The sequence below is a fragment of the Coregonus lavaretus genome (assembly GCF_964263955.1).
Source record: "Coregonus lavaretus genome assembly, chromosome: 1".
Taxonomy (NCBI): Eukaryota; Metazoa; Chordata; class Actinopteri; order Salmoniformes; family Salmonidae; genus Coregonus; species Coregonus lavaretus.
The window spans coordinates 31144814-31168774 of record NC_139988.1 but is presented as its reverse complement, the minus strand read 5'-3'; the positions used below and the strand labels follow the sequence as shown (position 1 = coordinate 31168774).

The 23961-nt window shown below is 42.8% G+C and overlaps 1 protein-coding gene across 1 annotated transcript in view; it reads right to left on the bottom strand.

Moving 5' to 3' along the window:
- Positions 1-3405: 3405 nt before the first annotated feature.
- The window catches only part of hhat (hedgehog acyltransferase), a 96499-nt gene continuing 75943 nt past the window's right edge, over positions 3406-23961 (bottom strand). Inside the window, exon 12 of the mRNA XM_084168618.1 lies at positions 3406-5380. Coding sequence (XP_084024744.1) covers positions 5295-5380 — 86 coding nt within the window. The 3' untranslated portion in view covers positions 3406-5294. The remainder of the gene's footprint in view (positions 5381-23961) is intronic.

Below are 23961 nucleotides of genomic sequence, written 5' to 3'. Positions count from 1 at the left end.
GATCTTATTTCGCCGTAACAAATTATTTCAGATATATATTTTGAACAAAACCATTACGATAAAAGTATACAATGTTTACAGAACATAGGTTTTAGAAAATGTGCATCGCTAGGTGTTTATATATAGAGATTCAAGGGTCATGAATGAGTTTTTCACTTACAACGTGTGAATAAGTCTCATACAGTAGTTTTTTTTTTTGACTGTCCTATACTCCACTAAGAGCTTGCTTACATAACTAGCGTTCTGAGATCAGTTCTTGTACGCAAGCAGCAGCTCTACATGTTAGTTATTTCAAAAGTCCTGATTTTGATAATTTGTCCATGCTGGAATCTTATGGAAACTACGACTTATGAATGTTACCATGTTTATCTTTTGACCATACACAACATGGAATGTGGAGGGTCTTCACTTACAGACAATATTAGCAATAATTATGAATAGTATAATTGCGATCCTGGCTAGATATTAATTGTAGTTAACAGAAACACTTTACGTAAAGTGCTTTATGATTTGTTGTAAGCTATTTTATGCATGTATATGAAGCATTTTTTCTGAAAATAGCAGTTATGTATTTAGGATCATTATGAGATAAGACATAAGGGGATCGATCATACGCTTATTGCAAGTCTTATAATGCATTATAACAACATCATGCATTATCCGTATTGGCGTTAAATGTATCATCCACTCAAAATATTTTGGTATTTTCATTAGTCCAATGTTGTTACAGTCCCAAAATGTTTTGCATGTCACCAGTCAAGTTTTCAAGATATTGGACTTTCAAGAAGCAAAGTATAACTTGCCACATCATGCAAAACGCATCATCATGATGATGTGGCAAGTTACTTTGAGTCTTGAAAATCCTATATCTTGAAAACTTGACTGCTGACATGCAAAAGATTGAGACTGTATCAAGTGGACTAATGAAAATACCAAAATATAGTTTGAGTGGATTATTCCTTTAAATGAAGTGTTACCCTGTAAACCAGGGTGTCAAACTCATTCCATGGAGGGCCTAGTGTCCGCAGGTTGTTTTTTCCTTTCAATTAAGACCTAGACAACCAGGTGAGCGGAGTTCTTTACTAATTAGTGACCTTAATTCATCAATCAAGTACAAGGGAGGAGCGGAATCCCACAGACACTCTGCCCTCTGTGGAATGAGTTTGACGCGTGCTCTAAACAATACAGTTATTATTGTTTACTGCAGACCAGCATGACCCCTACTGATGTAAATGTGTTACTATTTCCTAGCAAGTTGAAAAGAAACATAAGCCTAGATTCAATCCGTATCGTGGAAGATCCGCGCTATAGCGTGATTGAAATTTAAAGGCAATGTTCCCACGTTCGTGGAGACAGCTTTCACAGTAAACACTGCATATGTTGGCTCAATCTGAAATTACCTTTAAATTTCAATTGCGCTATAACACAGATCTTCTATGATACAGATTGAATCCAGCCCTTAAACATACTTAAGTATACATTACTCACCAATGAAATGAGGTGACTGCATGTGTTGCTGTCATTGGTAAGCAATAATAATATTTAAAACAATAATTGTGCATTGCCGTTGATGTGTTAACAGAATGTACGAGTTCAGGTCTCTATGATATGGAGAAGTGAACAGAGAGAATAGATTGTTTATTGTTTGAACACATATAGCTTGACATACAGTATAGTATAATAATGTTTAAGGGGTCAGTGCCTGAGTAAGGGGATGTTGCATTATTAATGAGAAGAATGACACTACACTGTACTCTATGCATTACAATGCTCAAATGTTTCTAAATATTATAGCATGCTTTTGTTAAGTGATACTCTCCCAAAATGGGTACCAACAACGATGTCATTTGGTTGATGCATATTGTTAATAATGTTAATTTATTCTTCAAGATGTTTATCTGAAATCACATACGGGCTTATTCAAATGTACATGCATTTACCACACTTTTGGAAACTTGATGTACATCCTTGTGCCAGCTGAGTTGATGCATGTGTACAATATTTGATGATAAACTTTTAAAAAGTTATTTTATCTTGGCTTAGTTCACCTGTTTTTTCTCTTTTGGAAAATAATTGGTGGAACATGTACCATAGCATGAATGGATAACCCCCTATGTGTTGGTCTTTCTTGTGGTGATATCACAGAGGAGAAGGTTCATTTAGAACACCAATTGAGAGGGCCCTGATGGATAGCATCATGATTCAAGACTGGAAATCTGGGTCTCTATCTTGATTGCACACAAAGAATTTCCTCTCCTCGGCTCCTCCCCTTTATCTGCACTGATTGGAAAATACTTGACAGGTGAAAATAATATGGTGGAAGTTCTTAACCTGGTCAGTTCTTTCAGATCAGTGCGATAAAGGAGAGGAAGCTAGGAGAGAATGGACATTTTAGACAATTGAGAAAGATCCTACCAGCTATTCAGCTAGTCATTGAGTGCATCCCAAATGGCACTCTTCCCTATAGGTCACCTGGTCAAAAGTAGTATACTATATAGGGAATAGGGTGCCATTTGGGAAGCAACCCTTCCATGCATGAGCCTGGTCAGTAAAACCTAATCATGTACAAACACCTAGTTTAAATGCCCACACACCCCCGAGTCCCGTCATGCACCAAAAAACCCTTAAACCTGATTCTCTGTTGCATAGCCACAGGAAGTAGGGGTGCGATATTTTCAGCACCCCCTGAAAAATCTTTCTCACAAAAGTAGTGCACTGGGCCTTCTCTAGTCCTGTATTAGCAGACCTATATAGCCATCTGTAGCGCGGGCAAAACAAAATGTTCAGCACCCCCACCCCCATACATCTTCCCGTGGCTATGCTCTGTTGCACTCCTTAAAACATGTGAGCATGATTACTTCAGACAAGTTTAAAGAACGTGAAACTATTTTTGTGGTCAGCTCAGGGGAGCTACCTAGTGGCACTATGTCTGTACATACTACTTTAATGTCATGTGGAGGGAGAGAGAGAGAGACAATTGGTTACACTTTACTTGAAGGGTACATGCATAAGGACTTTATAACGAAAATATTTTTTGACACAGTTGACAAGCATTTAGTAAAGGTAAATGTACGGCTTATGAATGTGGTATATGGGTTATTAATGTGTTATGAAGTGCTTATGTAGTTACCCATCAAGTAAAGCGTTACTAAAAGATCAACCATTAATATAAATATATAAATGAGGACAGTAATGTGATTTATGCACGTCACAATATTCATACGTTTCATGTAATGATACTGTAAATGTAATTGCAAGCACAAATGAGAGTATTTGTAAAGATATGTAAAATACTATTTATAATAATAAATATTTTATACATAGCCGTCGGCTGTTTGATTTAGAAGTTTTTTGTTTGTTCATTTTGTTTAAATGAGACCATGGTAATTTCAAACACAATTGTGTGATGTTGAAGAAAACTATTTATTCGATAGGGAAAACATTTAAGTAGACAAAGCTCCACGTCAACAGGAGAAGCCACCATTATAACAAGGATAAGGTACAGGACAGTCTCCTATCATCATCAACAGTAGAAAAACAAACCCTTGCATACACATCATGTCACACTTATAGTACAGTGATAGCAGAGGAGGCTGGTGGGAGGAGCTATAGGAGGACAGGCTCATTGTAATGGCCGGAATGGCATAAATGGAACGGAGTAAAACATGGTTTACATATGTTTGATACCGTTCCATTTACTCCATTCCAGCCAATCATGTTAGGTAAGAGACAGCTAGCTAGATTTAACCCCTCATCTAACACCTGCATGGCCTGGCTGCCTCCTGAAAGAGCGGAATGTTTACTGAACGCTAGAGCGCCTGATTAAAACATCACATTAACATTCAATTAACACCACACTGGGCCCTCATCCCCGACAGAGATGGAGAGAGAAAAGAGAGACTCAGTCGGACACAGAGAGAAAGAGAAACAAAAACAGAGAAAAAGAGGGAGTGAGGGATCCAGTGACGGAGGAATAGACAACGGCCCATGTAGAACCGAGGTCAGTCACTGCCAACCTAAAGATTAGGGCCGGCTCACTGGGCGATGAACTGCCTCTATACAAGCACATCATTAATAAGAACAGCCTACTTGACTAACATTAACACGGGGCTCCGAAAGATGTATGGGGCACCCTTTGAAGCAACCTTTACGTGCGATGAAATTATTGCTATACTGGTAATCCGTCACTAATAGGGTTGTGTGGCGGGTTTCTTATTATAAGCTATTTAAGATTTAACGCTGCAGGTCGTATTCTCTTCTTGGCTGGATTTTTGGATTCTCGGAATGTCATAAGACCAATCTAAGGGTGTGTCTCAAATAGCTCCCTATCTAGTGCACTACATTTGACCAGAGCCCTATTGCCCCTGGTCAAAAGTAGTGCACTACATAGGGAATAGGATGCCATTTGGGACATCGTCCTAAATCCCTTTCAGAGTAGCGCTAGGCTAGTCTAATTAGTAGGGATTTCTCCCCTGACCCTACATGGTAGTTAAACTGATTAAAGAACACAGATCTGCTGATCCCTTTAGCGCTATGAGACCGATACAGGATTAGTGCAGGTAATGCTAACTAATGCTAATCTGGAAGACAGTCAAAGGAATGTACTGAGGTGCCTTCAGCCATTCCATTCCAGGAAATGTATAATGCTGATTTTGGGAAAACAGATTCAAAACCTCAGAGGTTGGATACTGCAAGCCTCACTGTCAGGTTATTAACACTGAACAGCATCCACTGTTTTTCCATATGTGTGTTTTCCTCTATGCACCCAAATATTAAGCAGCAGTTCTCATACTGTAGGTACAGGTAGCTTGACGGTCAGGGTTCTTATACTGTAGTCACTTTCTTATAGTCAAATATGTACATGGGCCAGTGGTTTCCTCAGCAGGTCTCATTGGTAGTCCCCACTGTGGGTGGGTGGTTAAGGACGGGTTGCTCTCCCCACATAGCAGAGTGCACTGTGGGGTGGTTACGGTGGGTTGTTCTCCCCACATAGCAAAGTCCATTTACATTTTAGTCATTTAGCAGACGCTCTTATCCAGAGCGACTTACAGGATCAATTAGGGTTTAAGTGCCTTGCTCAAGGGCACAGACAGATTTTTCACCTAGTCGGCTCGGGATTCGAACCAGCAACCTTTCGGTTACTGGCCTTATGCTCTTAACCGCTAGGCTACCTGAGTCCACTGTGGGGTTGTTTAAGGTGGGTTGTTCTCCCCACATAGCAGAGTCAGCACTGTGTGTTGGTGCGTTAGGGTGAGTTCTGCCTCCCTTCCTGCAGTCTCTGTGGGGTTGGTGATTTAGGGTGGGTTGTGCTCCCACTCCAGTCCGATCTGGGCAAAGCAATAGAGGAAGGCTATCATGGGTGGAGCCACTGTACACCAACCTGGAGAGAGACAGAGAGAGACATCCTTAAAGGCCAGCAACACATACACATTCACTTGTTTACAGTACACCCATCAATTCACAGTATATACATAGCCATTAAAAATGTATGTAAAATGTATATTAAAGTAACTGTCCAGTGGAAATCTCACTTTTAAAAGTTAATATTCTGCTAACTCATACCCCAAAAATGTTTTTGACTCATCCTATACTCGTATTTGTGGCCAAAGCATAAATTGGACAAAAAAACACTTCAAACTCAAACAGACCGTTTAAAAAATGCTTGCTATTTCCTCAAAGGATGATGTCATACTCGCATTAATATTTTTAATGATCGGTATTCACCCACACCATTCCAACAAAGAAAAGCTGCTTTTTAACATACTTATTTGCCATCTTTTGGAAGAAAAACTATTGTAATTAATTATAGGTCATATTTCATAGGAATCTGGAAACACTGGACAGTTACTTTAAACAGGACCTGCAGTCAAGGTTGTGTTCAGTCTGCATAAACGGAGGTTGTTTTGAAAAAGCTAAACTAATTGGACAAGTTCACAGTCAGTTCACCTCAGTTCCACACAGTTCTGAATAAAAATACCCAAAATGTCTATCCTTGCTCACAGAGACCTCCTCCTCTGGCTTGTCTCCAGCCTCTCACCTTGCTGCTCCAGCCCATACCTCCCCTCTACTCCGCCTCACCTCCTCCTCCTCCTCCTCCTCCTCCTTTTCCTTCCCCTCCCCCAGACCTGGCTCTTCTCCAGCCTCTCACCTTGGTGCTCCAGCCCAAACCTGCACCCACACCACTACAACACTAGACATCCTTCGATTCTCTCTGTCCTGATCAGACTCTCATTATCATCTCATCTCTGGCTCTGAGACAGACCAGCCAGCCACAATGGGAGCTACACTGTGTCTTAGCCAGAAGAGATCCAGCAGAGGCGAGAGAGATAGAAAGCGAGAGGTAGAGAGACGAAAAGAGTGAGAGAGACAAAGAAAGAGAGAGAGAGAGAGAGAGAGAGAGAGAGAGAGAGAGAGAGAGAGAGAGAGAGAGAGAGAGAGAGAGAGAGAGAGAGAGACAGAGAGAGAGAGAAGTGCCAGAAGAGGAGAGGAGGTAGTGGGACCTAGCAACAAACCTGAGCCAGAAGAGGTTCCGCAGAGGAGAGAGAGACACTGACTATGTGGTCAGAATGAGATGCTGAAGCAGGATGCGGCAATGGTGGGTCAGAAGAGACATTGAGCCATATACACTTCCCCTCCATATGTATTAAGACAGTGAAGCTAAAATGACTAGATACAAAATGTGCTTTCAATTCTGAACGGTAAAACAGATATGTATAAAAATACCCTCAAATAAAAGGTGACATTCTGTACTATTGCTTCATATGAAACATTCCATCTCAAATCCAAAATGCTGGAGTACAGAGCCAAATTTAACAAAATAAATATGGAGGGGAGTGTACATGAGAGCCAGAAGAGGTTCACAGACCAGCCAGCTACATAACTGAGCCAGAAAAGGAGAGGGAGAGAGAGACTGACTATGTAGTCAGAATGTGAATGAGAATAGTGTGACTTGACTCACATACAGTGGGGTCCGAAAGTATTGACACCCTTGATAAAGATGAGCAATAATGACTGTATAAAATTAATAATACAAATAGTGAGCTATATTGTATGCTCCAAAAAATTGGGAAATTATACTACTTTATACTTATACAATTGTGCAGATAAATAGATTTTATTCAACAAGTAATTTTTAAAAAATCTCAAAAAAGGTTGTGGTAAAAATATTGACACCTGTTTTCAATACAACCTTGCGAGTATAACGGCACAGAGCCTTTTTCTAAAATGTTTTATGAGTTGGAATCCTACTTGTTAAATAAAATCTCTTTCTCCGACTAATTGTATTAGTATATAATAATATAATTTCCATAGTTTTTTGCATACAATATAGCTCAGTATTTGAATTATTTATTTTATTCAGTCATTTTTGCCTATCTTTATCAAGGGTATCAATAATTTCGGACCCCACTGTATCTGGACAGAAATTATAATACAGCATATAACCTAATTACTATTTTAATTGATTCCTAACATAATAAAAACTGAATGTACAGTACAGTACTAGAGGACTGTAATGTACACATGTCCTATGCATGTTTTTGCATACAATATAGCTCAGTATCATCTATCGCCCTCCAGGTTCCCTTGGAGAGTTCATCAATGAGCTTGACGCCTTAATAAGTTCCTTTCCTGAGGATGGCTCACCCCTCACAGTTTTGGGGGATTTCAACCTCCCATGTCTACATTTAACTCATTTCTCTCTGCCTCCTTCTTTCCACTCCTCTCCTCTTTTGACCTCACCCTCTCACCGTCCCCCCCTACTCACAAGGCAGGCAATATGCTTGACCTCATCTTTACTAGATGCTGCTCTTCTACTAATCTCACTGCAACTCCCCTCCATGTCTCCGACCACTACTTTGTATCCTTTTCTCTCTCGCTCTCCTCCAACACTACTCACTCTGCCCCTACACAGATGGTAATGCGCCGCCGCAACCTTCGCTCTCTCTCTCCCACTACTCTCTCCTCTTCCATCCTATCATCTCTTCCCTCTGCTCAATCCTTCTCCCTCCAATCTCCTGATTCTGCCTCCTCAACCCTCCTCCCTTTCTGCATCCTTTGACTCTCTGTGTCCCCTATCCTCCCGGCCGGCTCGGTCCTCCCCTCCAGCTCCGTGGCTTGATGACTCATTGCGAGCTCACAGAACAGAGCTCCGGGCAGCGGAGCGGAAATGGAAGAAAATTAAACTCCCTGCCGACCTGGCATCTTTTCACTCCCTCCTCTCTACATTTTCTTCATCTGTTTCTGCTGCTAAGGCCACTTTCTACCACTCTAAATTCCAAGCATCTGCCTCTAACCCTAGGAAGCTCTTTGCCACATTCTCCTCCCTGCTGAATCCTCCCCCCCCCCCTCTCTCAGAATGACCTTCTTGATCCAAACCAGTCAGGTTTCAGGACTGGTCATTCAACTGAGACTGCTCTTCTCTGTGTCACGGAGGCTCTCCGCACTGCTAAAGCTAACTCTCTCTCCTCTGCTCTTGTCCTTCTAGACCTGTCTGCTGCCTTTGATACTGTGAACCATCAGATCCTCCTCTCCACCCTCTCCGAGCTGGGCATCTCCGGCGCGGCTCACTCCTGGATTGCGTCCTACCTGACCGGTCGCTCCTATCAAGTGGCGTGGCGAGAAACTGTCTCCGCACCACGTGCTCTCACCACTGGTGTCCCCCAGGGCTCAGTTCTAGGCCCTCTCCTATTCTCCCTATACACCAAGTCACTTGGCTCTGTCATATCCTCACATGGCCTCTCCTATCATTGCTACGCTGACGATACACAACTAATCTTCTCCTTTCCCCCTTCTGATAACCAGGTGGCGAATCGCATCTCTGCATGTCTGGCAGACATATCAGTATGGATGACGGATCACCACCTCAAGCTGAACCTTGGCAAGACGGAGCTGCTCTTCCTCCCGGGGAAGGACTGCCCGTTCCATGATCTCGCCATCACGGTTGACAACTCCGTTGTGTCCTCCTCCCAGAGTGCGAAGAGCCTTGGCGTGACCCTGGACAACACCCTGTCGTTCTCCGCTAACATCAAGGCGGTGACCCGATCCTGCAGGTTCATGCTCTACAACATTCGGAGAGTACGACCCTGCCTTACACAGGAAGCGGCACAGGTCCTAATCCAGGCACTTGTCATCTCCCGTCTGGATTACTGCAACTCGCTGTTGGCTGGGCTCCCTGCCTGTGCCATTAAACCCCTACAACTCATCCAGAATGCCGCAGCCCGTCTGGTGTTCAACCTTCCCAAGTTCTCTCACGTCACCCCGCTCCTCCGCACACTCCACTGGCTTCCAGTTGAAGCTCGCATCTGTTACAAGACCATGGTGCTTGCCTATGGAGCTGTGAGGGGATCGGCACCTCTGTACCTTCAGGCTCTGATCAGTCCCTACACCCAACCGAGGGCATTGCGTTCATCCACCTCTGGCCTGCTGGCTCCCCTTCCTCTGCGGAAGCATAGTTCCCGCTCAGCCCAGTCAAAACTGTTCGCTGCTCTGGCACCCCAATGGTGGAACAAGCTCCCTCACGACGCCAGGACAGCGGAGTCACTCACCACCTTCCGGAGACATTTGAAACCCCACCTCTTTAAGGAATACCTGGGATAGGATAAAGTAATCCTTCTACCCCCCCGCCCCTAAAAAAAAAAAAAAAAAAAAAAACATATTGTAAAGTGGTTATCCCACTGGCTATAGGGTGAATGCACCAATTTGTAAGTCGCTCTGGATAAGAGCGTCTGCTAAATGACGTAAATGTAAATGTAATGTTAGAGGATCACATTTTGTAACCCAAAATATCGGTCCATGTTAAATCTGATCCAACAGGGTTTAGAAGGCTTTAGAAGAGATCCATTGTCTTCGCAAAAAATCCAGATCAATATCACTTAGGGACAACTAGGGAGATTATGATGGGTCAATGCACCCATGTGGTTATTGAAAATCAGACAGGAAACAGCCTGTCAAGTTTGAGATCTGCTCCCCTGACAGACAGCACTGACAATTTGATACATGTACTTTCCCTAGAGAGTTCAGACCTTTACACCTTGTCTAAATGTAGCATGTAGCCGTTCGTTTAGGGATTCCATACTATGTTCTCTTTGCTTGGGGATTCAGCACTAGTATGCTCTCATCGCTTCGGGTCATGAACAAAGTTACTGCACATTAGCTAGCTATTTAGCGTAAACTTTTTATTTGACATAACATTTACATTTTAGTCATTTAGCAGACTCTCTTATCCCGAGCGACTTACAGTTAATGCATTCATCTTAAGATAGCTAGGTGGGACAACCACATACCACAGGCATAGTATGTACACTTTTCCTCAAGAAAGTAGTTATCAGCAAAGTAAGAGCTAGAAAGTGTGTGGGGGGGTCAAGAGCAAGTGTTGGTTCAGGAAAGTTGTATTACATTTTTTTTATGACAGCAATAAGCCAGTTTTCATAACCAGAAATCAGTTATTTTGATTTCCTATGACATCTGTTATGTGATGTCATGTTAATAACTAAAGCTAGTTACCACTCAGACGCTGCACTGTGCACACCTGCCTTTCTAATCGTCGCCATTTAAGGAAATTGATTGGCACATAAGACAGACAGTAGTCCAAGAAAGGCATTCACCCACCAATACAAGACTCTGTCATGCTTGTTTCTTTCGCTCTTCCAAATCGAGAGCAGCCCTATCAATGCAGCAGACCAGAGCACGGAGGGAGCAAATGTGGACAAGTGTTCAGGGGCCACAGTTTGAGTTTCACTGGTTAGAGAGATAGAGAAAGAGCAGCCCATAGGGAAAGGAGTGCTGTGCTCTGTGAATGCGTGTCAGTGAAGCAGCTTTCTCAAGCCAGCCAAATGTGGCCAGTCCATTCAGGGAGAAAACTCACATGTGCTTATTTAGTATACCAGGAGCAGCATTTTCCAGGGAAGACCATGTAGATCTGAGAGGATTAGATAGGTGGAAGCAATATAGTATGACGACCCAGACAATATAGAATTTCCACTCAATCAGAAGCCAAGATAAAGCTATTACCGTATTGCTTAGATCTATATCCAATCTTAGGTGTTGAGCTAGGGGGTTGATTTGAAATTCAGCAGGTGTGTACTCCAAGATCTAAACTCTCCTCCATGTCGGTCTTTGGAGCGGGAGAAAACTACTTGATACATAAATGAATGAGGACAGACAGTCGATCTAAATTGGAACCTTCAGTGCAAAATGTGTGTTATTTTAGCTAATGTAATATTGAGGTAAGAGGATAACATTTTTTTGTTTGCTCTCGCAGTCAGGAGGTTAGACTTTAATGAAAAAGATGGTAGCTGGAATCTCAATTTGAGACTGCTGATATGATCAATCTAAAGAAAGAAATAACACATCTAGAATTGAAGGTGTAAATCGGTTTTAGTGGCCTCTCACACCTTTGCTCTCTAGTCCAAGTGCACTACATGATAATATCCGGTGTATAGGAAACCCTGTGACAAATGTGTTATAGCCTATATCCGTTGTTCAAACGGACTGTGTATGCGCTAATACAGTGAAGGAAAAAAGTATTTGATCCCTTGCTGATTTTGTACGTTTGCCCACTGACAAAGAAATGATCAGTCTATAATTTTAATGGAAGGTTTATTTGAACAGTGAGAGACAGAATAAAAACAACAAAATCCAGAAAAACGCATGTCAAAAATGTTATAAATTGATTTGCATTTTAATGAGGGAAATAAGTATTTGACCCCCTCTCAATCAGAAAGATTTCTTGCTCCCAGGTGTCTTTTATACAGGTAACGAGCTGAGATTAGGAGCACACTCTTAAAGGGAGTGCTCCTAATCTCAGTTTGTTACCTGTATAAAAGACACCTGTTCACAGAAGCAATCAATCAATCAGATTCCAAACTCTCCACCATGGCCAAGACCAAAGAGCTCTCCAAGAATGTCAGGGACAAGACTGTAGACCTACACAAAGCTGGAATGGGCTACAAGACCATCGCCAAGCAGCTTGGTGAGAAGATGACAACAGTTGGTGCGATTATTCACAAATGGAAGAAACACAAATGAACTGTCAATTTCCCTCGGCCTGGGACTCCATGCAAGATCTCACCTCGTGGAGTTGCAATGATCCTGAGAACGGTGAGGAATCAGCCCAGAACTACACGGGAGGATCTTGTCAATGATCTCAAGGCAGCTGGGACCATAGTCACCAAGAAAACAATTGCTAACACACTACGCCGTGAAGGACTGAAATCCTGCAGCGCCCGCAAGGTCCCCCTGCTCAAGAAAGCACAAATACAGGGCCATTTGAAGTTTGCCAATGAACATCTGAATGATTCAGAGGAGAACTGGGTGAAAGTGTTGTGGTCAGATGAGACCAAAATCGAGCTCTTTGGCATCAACTCAACTCGCCGTGTTTGGAGGAGGAGGAATGCTGCCTATGACCCCAAGAACACCATCCCCACCGTCAAACATGGAGGTGGAAACATTATGCTTTGGGGGTGTTTTTCTGCTAAGGGGACAGGACAACTTCACCGTATCAAAGGGACGATGGACGGGGCCATGTACCATCAAATCTTGGGTGAGAACCTCCTTCCCTCAGCCAGGGCATTGAAAATGGGTTGTGGATGGGTATTCCAGCATGACAATGACCCAAAACACACGGCCAAGGCAACAAAGGAGTGGCTCAAGAAGAAGCACATTAAGGTCCTGGAGTGGCCTAGCCAGTCTCCAGACCTTAATCCCATAGAAAATCTGTGGAGGGAGCTAAAGGTTCGAGTTGCCAAACGTCAGCCTCGAAACCTTAATGACTTGGAGAAGATCTGAAAAGAGGAGTGGAACAAAATCCCTCCTGAAATGTGTGCAAACCTGGTGGCCAACTACAAGAAACGTCTGACCTCTGTGTTTGCCAACAAGGGTTTTGCCACCAAGTACTAAGTAATGTTTTGCAGAGGGGTCAAATACTTATTTCCCTCATTAAAATGCAAATCAATAAATAAAATGTGACATTTTTTTAGTTGTTGTTGTTATTTTGTCTCTCACTGTTCAAATAAACCTACCATTAAAATTATAGACTGATCATGTCTTTGTCAGTGGGCAAACGTACAAAATCAGCAGGGGATCAAATACTTTTTCCCTCACTGTATATCTTTCTGAAAACAGAAGACAAGGGTTACAAGTAACACTAAAAATCAAATCAAATTTTATTGGTCACACACATATTTAGCAGATGTTATTGCGGCTGTAGCGAAATGCTTGTTTTCCTAGCTCCAACAGTGCAGTAGTATCTAACAATTCACAACAATACACAAATCTAAAAGTAAAAGAAAGGAATTAAGAAATATATAAATATTAGGACGAGCAATGTCGGAATGGCAGTAGAATAGAATACAGTATATACATATGAGATGAGTAAAGCAGTATGTAAACATTATTAAAGTGACTAGTGATTCCATGTCTATGTATATAGGGCAGCAGCCTCTAAGGTGCAGGGTTGAGTAGCTGGGTCGTAGCCGGCTAGTGATGGCTATTTAACAGTCAGATGGCCTTGAGATAGAAGCTGTTTTTCAGTCTCTTGGTCCCAGCTTTGATGCACCTGTACTGACCTGACCTTCTGGATGATAGCGGGGTGAACAGGCTGTGGCATGGGTGGTTGAGGTCTTTGATTATCTTTTTGGCCTTCCTGTGACATCGGTTGCTGTAGGTGTCCTGGAGGGCAGGCAGTGTGCCCCCGGTGATGCATTGGGCAGACTGTACCACACTCTGGAGAACCCAGCAGTTGCGGGCGGTGCAGTTGCTGTACCAGGGGGTGATACAGCCCGACATGATGCTCTCAATTGTGCATCTGTAAAGGTTTCTGAGGGTCTTAGGGGCCAAGCCGAATTTCTTCAGCCTCCTGAGATTGAAGAGGCGCTGTTGCGTCGTCTTCACCACACTGTCTTTGTGGGTGGACCAATTCAGATTGTCAGTGATGTGTATGCCAAGGAACTTGAAGCGTTACACCTTCTCCACTGCGGTACCATCGATGTGGATAGGGGCGTGCTCCCTCTGCTGTTTCCTGAAGTCCACGATCAGCTCCTTCGTTTTGTTGAGGGAGAGGTTATTTTCCTGGCACCACTCCGTCAGGGCCCTCACCTCCTCCCTGTAGGCTGTCTCGTCATTGTTGGTAATCAGGCCTACTACTGATGTGTCATCTGCAAACTTCATGATTGAGTTGGAGGCGTGCGTGGCCACGCAGTCATGGGTGAACAGGGAGTACAGTAGAGGATCAGCGAAGTGGAGGTGTTGTTTCCTACATTCACCACCTGGGGGCTGCCCGTCAGGAAGTCCAGGACCCAGTTGCACAGAGCGGTGTTCAGACCCAGGGCCCCAAGCTTGCTTAATGATGAGCTTGGAGGGTACTATGGTGTTGAATGCTGAGTTATAGTCAATGAACAGCATTCTGATGTAGGTATTCCTCTTGTCCAGATGAGATAGGGCAGTGTGCAGTGCGATGGCGATTGCATCGTCTGTGGAACTATTGGGGCAGTAAGCAAATTGAAGTGGGTCTAGGGTGTCAGCTAAGGTAGAGGTGATATGATCCTTAACTAGCCTCTCAAAGCACTTCATGATGACAGAAGTGAGTGCTACGGGGCGATAGTCATTTAGTTCAGTTACCTTTGCTTTCTTTGGTACAGGAACAATGGTGGACATCTTGAAGCAAGTGGGGACAGCAGTCTGGGATTGGTGGTGATTGAATATGTCCGTAAACACTCCAACCAGCTGGTCTGCGCATGCTCTGAGGACGCGGCTAGGGATGCCGTCTGGGCCGGCAGCCTTGCGAGGGTTAACACGCTTAAATGTCTTACTTATGTCGGCCACGGAGAACATAAGGACCTTATGCCTTGTTAAGTGTGTAGAGCATGAGTGTGTTGCACACGCACGTGTGTGACAGCTGTAATACTTTCTTTGACAGAAAATAATTGTAGAGCCGTCACATTTATGTCCAAGATCCGTACAAATTCAGTCTTAAAAAAGAACTAACCTTCCCATCTTGTAACTCCCCACTTGAGTTTTGCATTGGCGCAAAAAACAATCTGCGCTTTAACCACTGAATAATCATGCAAGTAGACCTACACAAGTAGGTTACCTAGCTGTTCCACCTCTGGGCAGCCGAACGTTCTAGGCAGCCCGAGCATGTGTACAGTGGATATAAAAAGTCTACACACCCCTGTTAAAATGGCAGGTTTTTGTGATGTAAAAGAATGAGACAAAGATAAATCATGTCATAACCTTTTCCACTGTTAATGTGACCTATAATGTGAACAATTCAATTGAAAAACAAACTGAAATCTTCGAGGGGGAAAAATGAAAAATAAAATCCTTACAATAACCTGGTTGCATAAGTGTGCACACGCTCTTATAACTGGGGATGTGGCTGTGTTCAGAATTAACCAATCACATTCAAACTCATGTTAAATAGAAGTCATTACACACCTGCCATCATTTAAAGTGACTCTGATTAATCACAAATAAAGTTCAGCTGTTCTAGTAGGATTTTCCTGACATTTTCTTAGTTGCATCTCAGAGCAAAAGCCATGGTCCGCAGAGAGCTTCCAAGACATCAGAGGGATCTCATTGTTGAAAGATATCAGTCAGGAGAAGGGTACAAAATAATTTCCAAAGCATTACATATACCATGGAACACAGTGAAGACAGTCATCATCAAGTGGAGAAAATATGGCACAACAGAGACATTACCAAGAACTGGACGTCCCTCCAAAATGTATGAAAAGACGAGAAGAAAACTGGTCAGGGAGGCTTCCAAGAGGCCTACAGCAACATTAAAGGAACTGTAGGAATTTCTGGCAAGTACTGGCTGTGTGCTACATGTGACACCAATCTCCCGTATTCTTCATATGAATGGGCTATGGGGTAGGGTGGCAAGACGGAAGCCTTTTCTTACAAAGAAAAACATCCAAGCCCGGCTGAAGTTTGCAAAAGCACGTGGGAAAATGTGTTATGGTCTGATGAAACCAAGGTTGAACTTTTTGGCCATAATTCCAAAAGGTATGTTTGGCGCAAAAACAACACTGCACATCACCATACACACAGTGAAGCATGGTGGTGGCAGCATCATGCTTTGGGGCTGTTTTTCTTCAGCTGGAACCGGGGCCTTAGTCAGGGTGGAGGGAATTATGAACAGTTCCAAATACCAGGCAATTTTGGCACAAAACCTTCAGGCGTCCGTTAGAAAGCTGAAGATGAAGAGGAAGTTCACCTTTCAGCACGACAACGACCCAAAGCACACATCCAAATCCACAAAAGAATGGCTTCACCAGAAGAAGATTAACGTTTTGGAATGGCCCAGCCAGAGCCCAGACCTGAATCCAATTGAACATCTCTGGGGTGATCTGAAGAGGGCTGTGCACAGGAGATGTCCTCGCAATCTGACAGATTGAGCGCTTTTGCAAAGAAGAGTGGGCAAATATTGCCATGTCAAGATGTGCCATGCTAATAGACTCCTACCCAAAAAGACTGAGTGCTGTAATAAAATCAAAAGGTGCTTCAACAAAGTATTAGTTTAAGGGTGTGCACACTTATGCAACCAGGTTATTGTGAGTTTTCTATTTTTTATTTTTCCCCCTCAAAGATTTCAGTTTGTTTTTCAATTGAATTGTTCACATTATAGGTCACATTAACAGTGGAAAAAGTTCTGACATTATTTATCTTTGTCTCATTCTTTTACATCACGAAAAAACTGGCATTTTAACAGGGGTGTGTAGACTTTTTATATCCACTGTATTTGGACCGGTAACAGAATCTGACAATGGTCGAGTTCATTTTGCAGCGCCCGGTACGCTATTACTCCTTACATCGTTAGTCAACTACTACTTTAGACTGACTACTATTTGTGATGATAATCTTCATAGTTATGCTGCCATATCGTAGCGAGAGTTTCTGAAAAAAGAGCTAGCCAACGTTTGCAATGATGAGAAAATAATCTCCTTTTTGACTGCCTGTATGGGTCTTGCTTGTGTTTGATATGCTTGTACGAACATGTCCAGCATGTCTTTTGTGTAGGCTACAACATAACAAATTCGCACTTGAGGCACGGAATGCAAAAATTTGAACATGTCGACCATATCTTTAGCAGCTTCGTCAGGTTCCAGAAAATCTGGAATCGCAGCCACTCCGTACAACAAAATACAAGACACTTGTACAGATCAGACAGGGCTATATACTAACCCCAAGACATTACAGGACGGTGTAAACACACTTCTATAGAGCAGATGGTCCTGACAGCACTAAAAGCCTAGAGTGACTGGACATTCTTACTCAGCCTCACCACTGCTTTTAACAGCAGGCTGGGAAACTGTTTTGATCATTGCTTTAATAAGCGTTTGGGGGCGGGGGGATGGGGGGGGTTCTACTAAACTAACATATGGAATTCTTTTAAGATGGTCATACCATGGATTATTTAGCTATTTGATGTAGAATTTTAGGACCCCGGTATTTTATAAAATATTGAATTTGGCCTTTACTAATATAGCCCATAGAAACGCATTGAATAACATTAATAAATGGCAAAACAGACAGTCCAAAAATGTATCATAAGGAATAAGGTTTTGAAGTGTCTGCCCTATGTTTTTCTAACACATATTTAACCCCTTTTTGTTTGTTGGCACAAAACTACTTTAATACTTCCATTCCTTTTTCAAACCGGTACCTGGTTACCTTCAGATGAGTCCTGTGACACTTGTGTGAGAGAATACCATCGTGTTCGTGAGAGTCTCCCTTTTCCACAGTGAGGTCATATTAGTTTGTAGGCCAAACGGTTTGGACGCTACAGACAGCGCTGGCACATCGGCGTTACCGACTTCAGACGAGTCCCATGAGGCTTGTGGGGGTTGTAGAGCAAAACGGAGAACACCATCGTGTTTGTGACAGTCTCATCTTTCCATATTAGTTAGTAAACCAAACCGTTCGGACGCTACAGACGTTTTCGTGAGAAGACTGATTTTCAGGAAGGGCGACATAGGCGGATGCGGTGCAAAAAAACATATCTTTAGCTTAAACTGACGGATTTTGATGGGAAATGTTTTATTATGTTCATTAGATTGACGCACAGGTGACTTTTAAGGATTAAAGTCTGGCGGAAAAGGTTTATGCACTCTCAAGAATGTCCACATTTGGTTTCCGCAGAGACAAGAGACGAAGGATGAGGAGAGACGAGGAGTAAAACAGAAAGATACATTTTCCTCTCTTCATCACAGAAATGAAGAGAGGAAGGGTAAACAGAGATTTCAAAAGAGAGAGGGATGTGTGTTGTGTGTCTTAATTTCAGTTCATTACATCATGTGAACAGATATAGGCCTTAGCCCTGAGAGGGGGCTCACCTCCCCTGCGGTGCCCCTTAGGGTGCCGGGTGTCTTGCTGTGATACTGTAATTCCAGCCCACTGCCAGCCAAAGGGTCGGGGAGAAGATTAGAATGGGATTATGACCAAGGACAGACCCAGGATTAACATAAGGATTTAAGGCCAATTTTGGGCAGAGACACACCTCTATGTTACATTACACATCAGGTAGTATCCAAACCTATTGGTACTGGACTTGTACTCTCTGTTATAAGTTCTAGATAATGCTGTTATGTAGACAGTTTAAAAGAGTGCTTGGATGTCGTTTGTACCTATGATCGCAGCACAGCCGTGCTAAAACCACAAACAATCATGCATCCGTAATCACGACTGAAGCTGGTTTTTGCCAAAGGCTACATGAGATAACCCATTCTTCCTGTTAGAGGAGACGGCACCAGAGTAGTGTTCAATATCATTAGGGCACGTAAAAAGCTTCCAAACCTTTTGCTACAAATAATATTTCTTATTGGTCAAGTCCAGGTAGTTCCCGCTCTGTTTCATAAAACTTTCTTCCGTTTAGTGCCTAATGAACATGACCCAGAGTGGAGGGTTTGGGTGTGTGATTTGACAAAAAACACCAGTTTGATTACTGTTATTAAGGATTCAATCAGAAACCTGTAATTAGCCAACATGGCTGCCTTTGTGTGCTGATTAGCACCATAGAGGTCTGTAATAAGTACAAACGGGGAGAAAAGGCCACTCTGGGGTTGCGTCCCAAATGGCACCATATTCCCTATATAGTGCCTATGGGCTCTGGTCAAAAGTAGTGCACTATGTAGGAAATAGAGTGCCATTTATGATGCAGGCAGTGATGAGGCATGAAAATGGGCAATGTCATTACGGTATATTATTCTAGGGATTTCCGCATTGCAGCTTTCGACTGCAATAAAATGATTTAGTAGGTTAAGAATGAAGAGGTGCGGCAAGTGGAGTCGTGAGTCATTTACAGCCCAAATCAAATCAAAGTTAATTTGTCGCGTGCAAAGAATACAACAGGTGTAAACAGTGAATGCTTACTTACAAGCTCTTCCTCAACAATGCAGTGTTCAATATCAAAGGTAAGAAAATAGAAAAAACGGAATAGGATCATAAAGAGCACAGAATCAGTACTTGGTCAGATATACCCACTTCAGTCCAATTCAATTTAAGCGTGTCTACAGAGCAAAAGAAGGATTATCAAATCAATGTTGTGGCTGCCGCTGACCCTCGAAATATGAAATAGTCGGTAACACTATTTGGATAGTCCATCTGTAGATGCTCTACAAACTATCTATCTACAGACTAACTGCATGTCTGTTGACTTTCAACAAGAAAGTGTTTGTATTCTACAAGATATACAGTAAATGTACAAAATATGCTCTTTCCATGATAGACTGACCAGGTGAATCCAGGGGAAAGCTATGATCCGCTTATTGATGTCAATTGTTAAATCCACTTCAAATCAGTGTAGATGAATGGGAGGAGACAGGTTAAATAACAATTTTTTAAGCCTTGAGACAATTGAGACATGGACTGTGTAAGTGTGCCATTCAGAGGGTGAATGGGCAAGACAAAATATTTGTGCCTTTGAACGGGGTATGGTAGTAGGTGCCAGGCGCACCGGTTTGAGTGTGTCAAGAAGTGCAACGCTTCTGGGTTTTTCACGCTCAACAGTTTCCTGTGTGTATCAAGAATGGTCCACCACCCAAAGGACATCCAGCAGCAGGCCAGTGGTCGAAAAAGGGTCATTGATAAAAGAGGACAAAGGAGGCTGACTCGAATTGTGCAGAGCAACAGACGGGCTAGAGTTAGTCAACTGACAGTCCAGTACAACATTGGTGCCCAAAGACCCAAAAAATAAGGCACAACTCGCCGTACCTTGACACGAATGGGCTATGGCATCCGACGACCTTACAGAGTTCCACTTCTTTCAGCAAAAAACAAGAAACTGCGGTTGCAGTGGGCTAAGGAACAAAAACACTGGACACTGGAGAATTGGAAAAACATTGCCTGGTCTGATGAATCCTGGTTCCTGCTGTTTCACGCTGATGGGAGGACTAGGGTATGGAGAAAACCACGAGTACATGCATCCATCATGTTGCATGTCAAAATTGCAGGCTGGTAGTGGTGGTGTGATGGTGTGGGGTGTTTTCATGGCACACATTGGGCCCCTTGATAAAAGTGGAGCAACATTTGAATGCCACAGGATATCTGAACATCATTGCCAATCAGGTGCATCCCTTCAAGGCAGCAGTATATCCATCTGCGAATAGATTTTTGCCACAAGGCTAGGATTGTCCAGGAATGGTTCCACGAACATGCCAGTGAATTCAGCTTACTGCAGTGGCCTACCCAGTCAACAGATCTCAATCCAATTGAGCATCTGTGTGGGATGAAATGGAACGAGCTAGTCGGAGTAGAGATCCACTACCAGCCAACTTGACAACTGTGGGAAGCATTGGAGTCAACATGGGCCAGCATCCCTTTAGAATCCATGCACCAACGAATTGAGCCTGTTCTGAGGGTAAAAGGGGGTGCAACTCAATATTAGGAAGGTGTACCTAATGTTTTGTACACTCAGTGTATATTCTTAGAAACAGGTCTGCAACCTTTTTTTAAACCTCTCGCGACCCCAATTTGGGTCCTCACCAATAACTTGAGAATTGCTGCCTCAGACTAATGCATCATCAGCTCTTGGGTACAACACTGGTATTAAGAAGAGGCTCCCTTTTCCAGTCTATTACAGTAGCACTGACATTAACCTATGGCATGAGAATCACTGCCTCAGACTCAAATGGCACCCTATTCCCTATATAGTGCCCTGTAGGCCGGGCTCTAAATTAACATTTTTCATTGGTAGCACTGGTGCGCCCAACTAGAGAGCTGCATTCCCACAGGCATTCCGTGGGATCTGTGGGCCCGACAGAGAGCATTGCAGCGCGATCTGCATTTTTCATGCTGCGGGCAGGAGCGGGCGGGCGGGCAGTCAGACAGACAATTTTGGGATGAAAATATTTTGAACGGTTGTCTTTCTGTTTTGTAGGCTATTCGTTATCAGTTGTATTAAAAGCACCTCTGTTGCAATATTTACACACTCTAATAGCCTAATTCTTGCTGATTTACATTGTGTTGTAGTGTAGTGGAGAGGTAGGTTACTTAGTATTACAGTAATACGTGTGTGTAATGTAAGTCTCGCTTCCCCAGTTGCACTGGCAGTAACCTATTGCCATATGCCGTACAATGTTCTGCCACAGGGCTGGTGGTCCCTGGTGGTCCCCATGCAGCAGAAGGGGGATGACTGTGGGCAGGGCTGATAGCGCTGTATGTCTCTGTGATGCCTTCTATCTCACACACACATGCATCTGTGTTGATGAGGCTCCTTTGAATCTTCATATCAGACATAATGATAGGTAAGTAGGGCGGGCTACAGTACAATCCAATTTCATAGAAACCATCAGGTCTTTATCCTCCTCAACTAAAATGGTTTTGACCCTGAAACACTGAGAAGATATAGCCTGGTTAAAGCAGACTGAATGCAGCACTCCCCATCAATGCGTTCAGTCTGCTTTAACCAGGCTAGAGAGGATGGATGGATGAAAATGTCTGTCAGTGGGAGGGCAATACCCTATGATGATATCACATCACCATCAAAGCAGAAGAGAACTTAACAACATTATACTGTATCACCATCAGCAAATACCACCATGGGTACTGAATGATGTGATAGTATTACAGTAATCACATCACCATCCATACAGTAAGTACAGCCAGGGGGACTTGATGATACACAGCGCCATCAGTATCTGTAACTAAAACTAATGAGGCAATAAGATATTTCACAAAACAAGGATTGTAGTACAGTAAAGATAAACTAAGTATGTCCCAAAAGCACCCTATTTCATACATAGTGCATTATGCCATGGTCAAAAGTAGTACACTATAGAGAATAGGGTGCAATTTGGGACTCACACTAAAAAGCCATTCATTTGAGATGGGAATCTATCTGTGTGAAGTGTAGCCTCTGAATAAGCTGTACTATACAACACATCACGTTTCAGAGTTAACAAAAAAATGCTTGCGGACAAAATAATAAACAAAGCACTCAAATTAGCTCTAAAGGCCTTAAAGTGTCCCAGAGGCTGGGAGGCAGCGCAGCGTCGTCGTCGTGAGCTGTATGTTCGCTGTGGAGTTAATTATTAAACAGCACAATAAAATCTGGGAGTTTATTTAAATCTGGAACCGTAGTGAAACGGAGTGAGAGAGAGAAAAGGGAGAGTGAGAATAAGGAGTGCCGGGTGGGTTGGAAAGAGGGTTGTTCTGTCTCTTCATCACTACCAGACAAGACACTGATTGTTTCCTGTTAACCTGGCCTTCATGTCACTATTATAGACACGGTCAAGTAACTGTCACGTGGCGTCATGACAACATCCCACTTAGTCCTGTCCAGATGTCATCAAGTACCAGTGGTGTGTCCCCCCAAGGAATTATTATTATTACGTTCTTTTTTTTTTTATCAGAGCCCTAAATCTTATATTTACTAGATTTCCAATTTAGAAATGAGGTGAGGTAGTTTGGATGTTTTTGGAGAAGTGATTTATATACAGTGTCTTGCGAAAGTATTCACCCCCCTTGGCATTTTTCCTATTTTGTTGCCTTACAACCTGGAATTAAAATGGATTTTTGGGGGGTTTGTATCATTTGATTTACACAACATGCCTACCACTTTGAAGATGCAAAATATTTTTGTGTGTGAAATAAGACAAAAAAACAGAAAACTTGAGCGTGCATAACTATTTAGGGGCTTCATAGCAAAGGGGGTGAATACATATGCACGCACCACTTTTCCGTTGTTAATTTTTTTAGATGTCTTTGAAACGTTATTTTGTAAATTTCACTTCACCAATTTGGACTATTTTGTGTATGTCCATTACATGAAATCCAAATAAAAATCCATTTAAATTACAGGTTGTAATGCAACAAAATAGGAAAAACGCCAAGGGGGATGATTACTTTTGCCAGGCACTGTATGAATAATAGCTAATGTTAGGCCCTTCTGGTAGTCAGAGACACACAGCCAACAGAACTACAGTATACTGTATAAGAGAAAATGATGTGTACGGAAATGATCACCAGTGATAAAAGTTGATTTAGCAGGACTCTTTACATTCAAACGAGTGGGCTTTGAAATCAGTTGGACTAAGTTCAGATCAATACATGCTGATTTAAGACAATCAGACGAGAGAGTGAGCCAATCGAGATTCAGATCCCCAATATCACTATTTTAGAGACAGTATTGATTGCGCCCGATGTGGCGGAGGGAGGGTGATAAATACCTGCAACATACACTATATATACAAAAGTATGTGGACAACACTTCAAATTAGTGGATTCGGCTATTTCAGCCACAACCGTTGCTGACAGGTGTATAAAATCGAGCACACAGCCATGCAATCTCCATAGACAAACATTGGTAGTAGAATGGCCTTCCTGAAGAGCTCAGTGACTTTTAAGCCAAGCATGAGTTGGAGTGGTGTAAAGATTGCCGCCATTGGACTCTGGAACAGTGGAAACGCCTTCTCTGGAGTGATGAATCACGCTTCACCATCTGGCAGTAGGACGGACAAA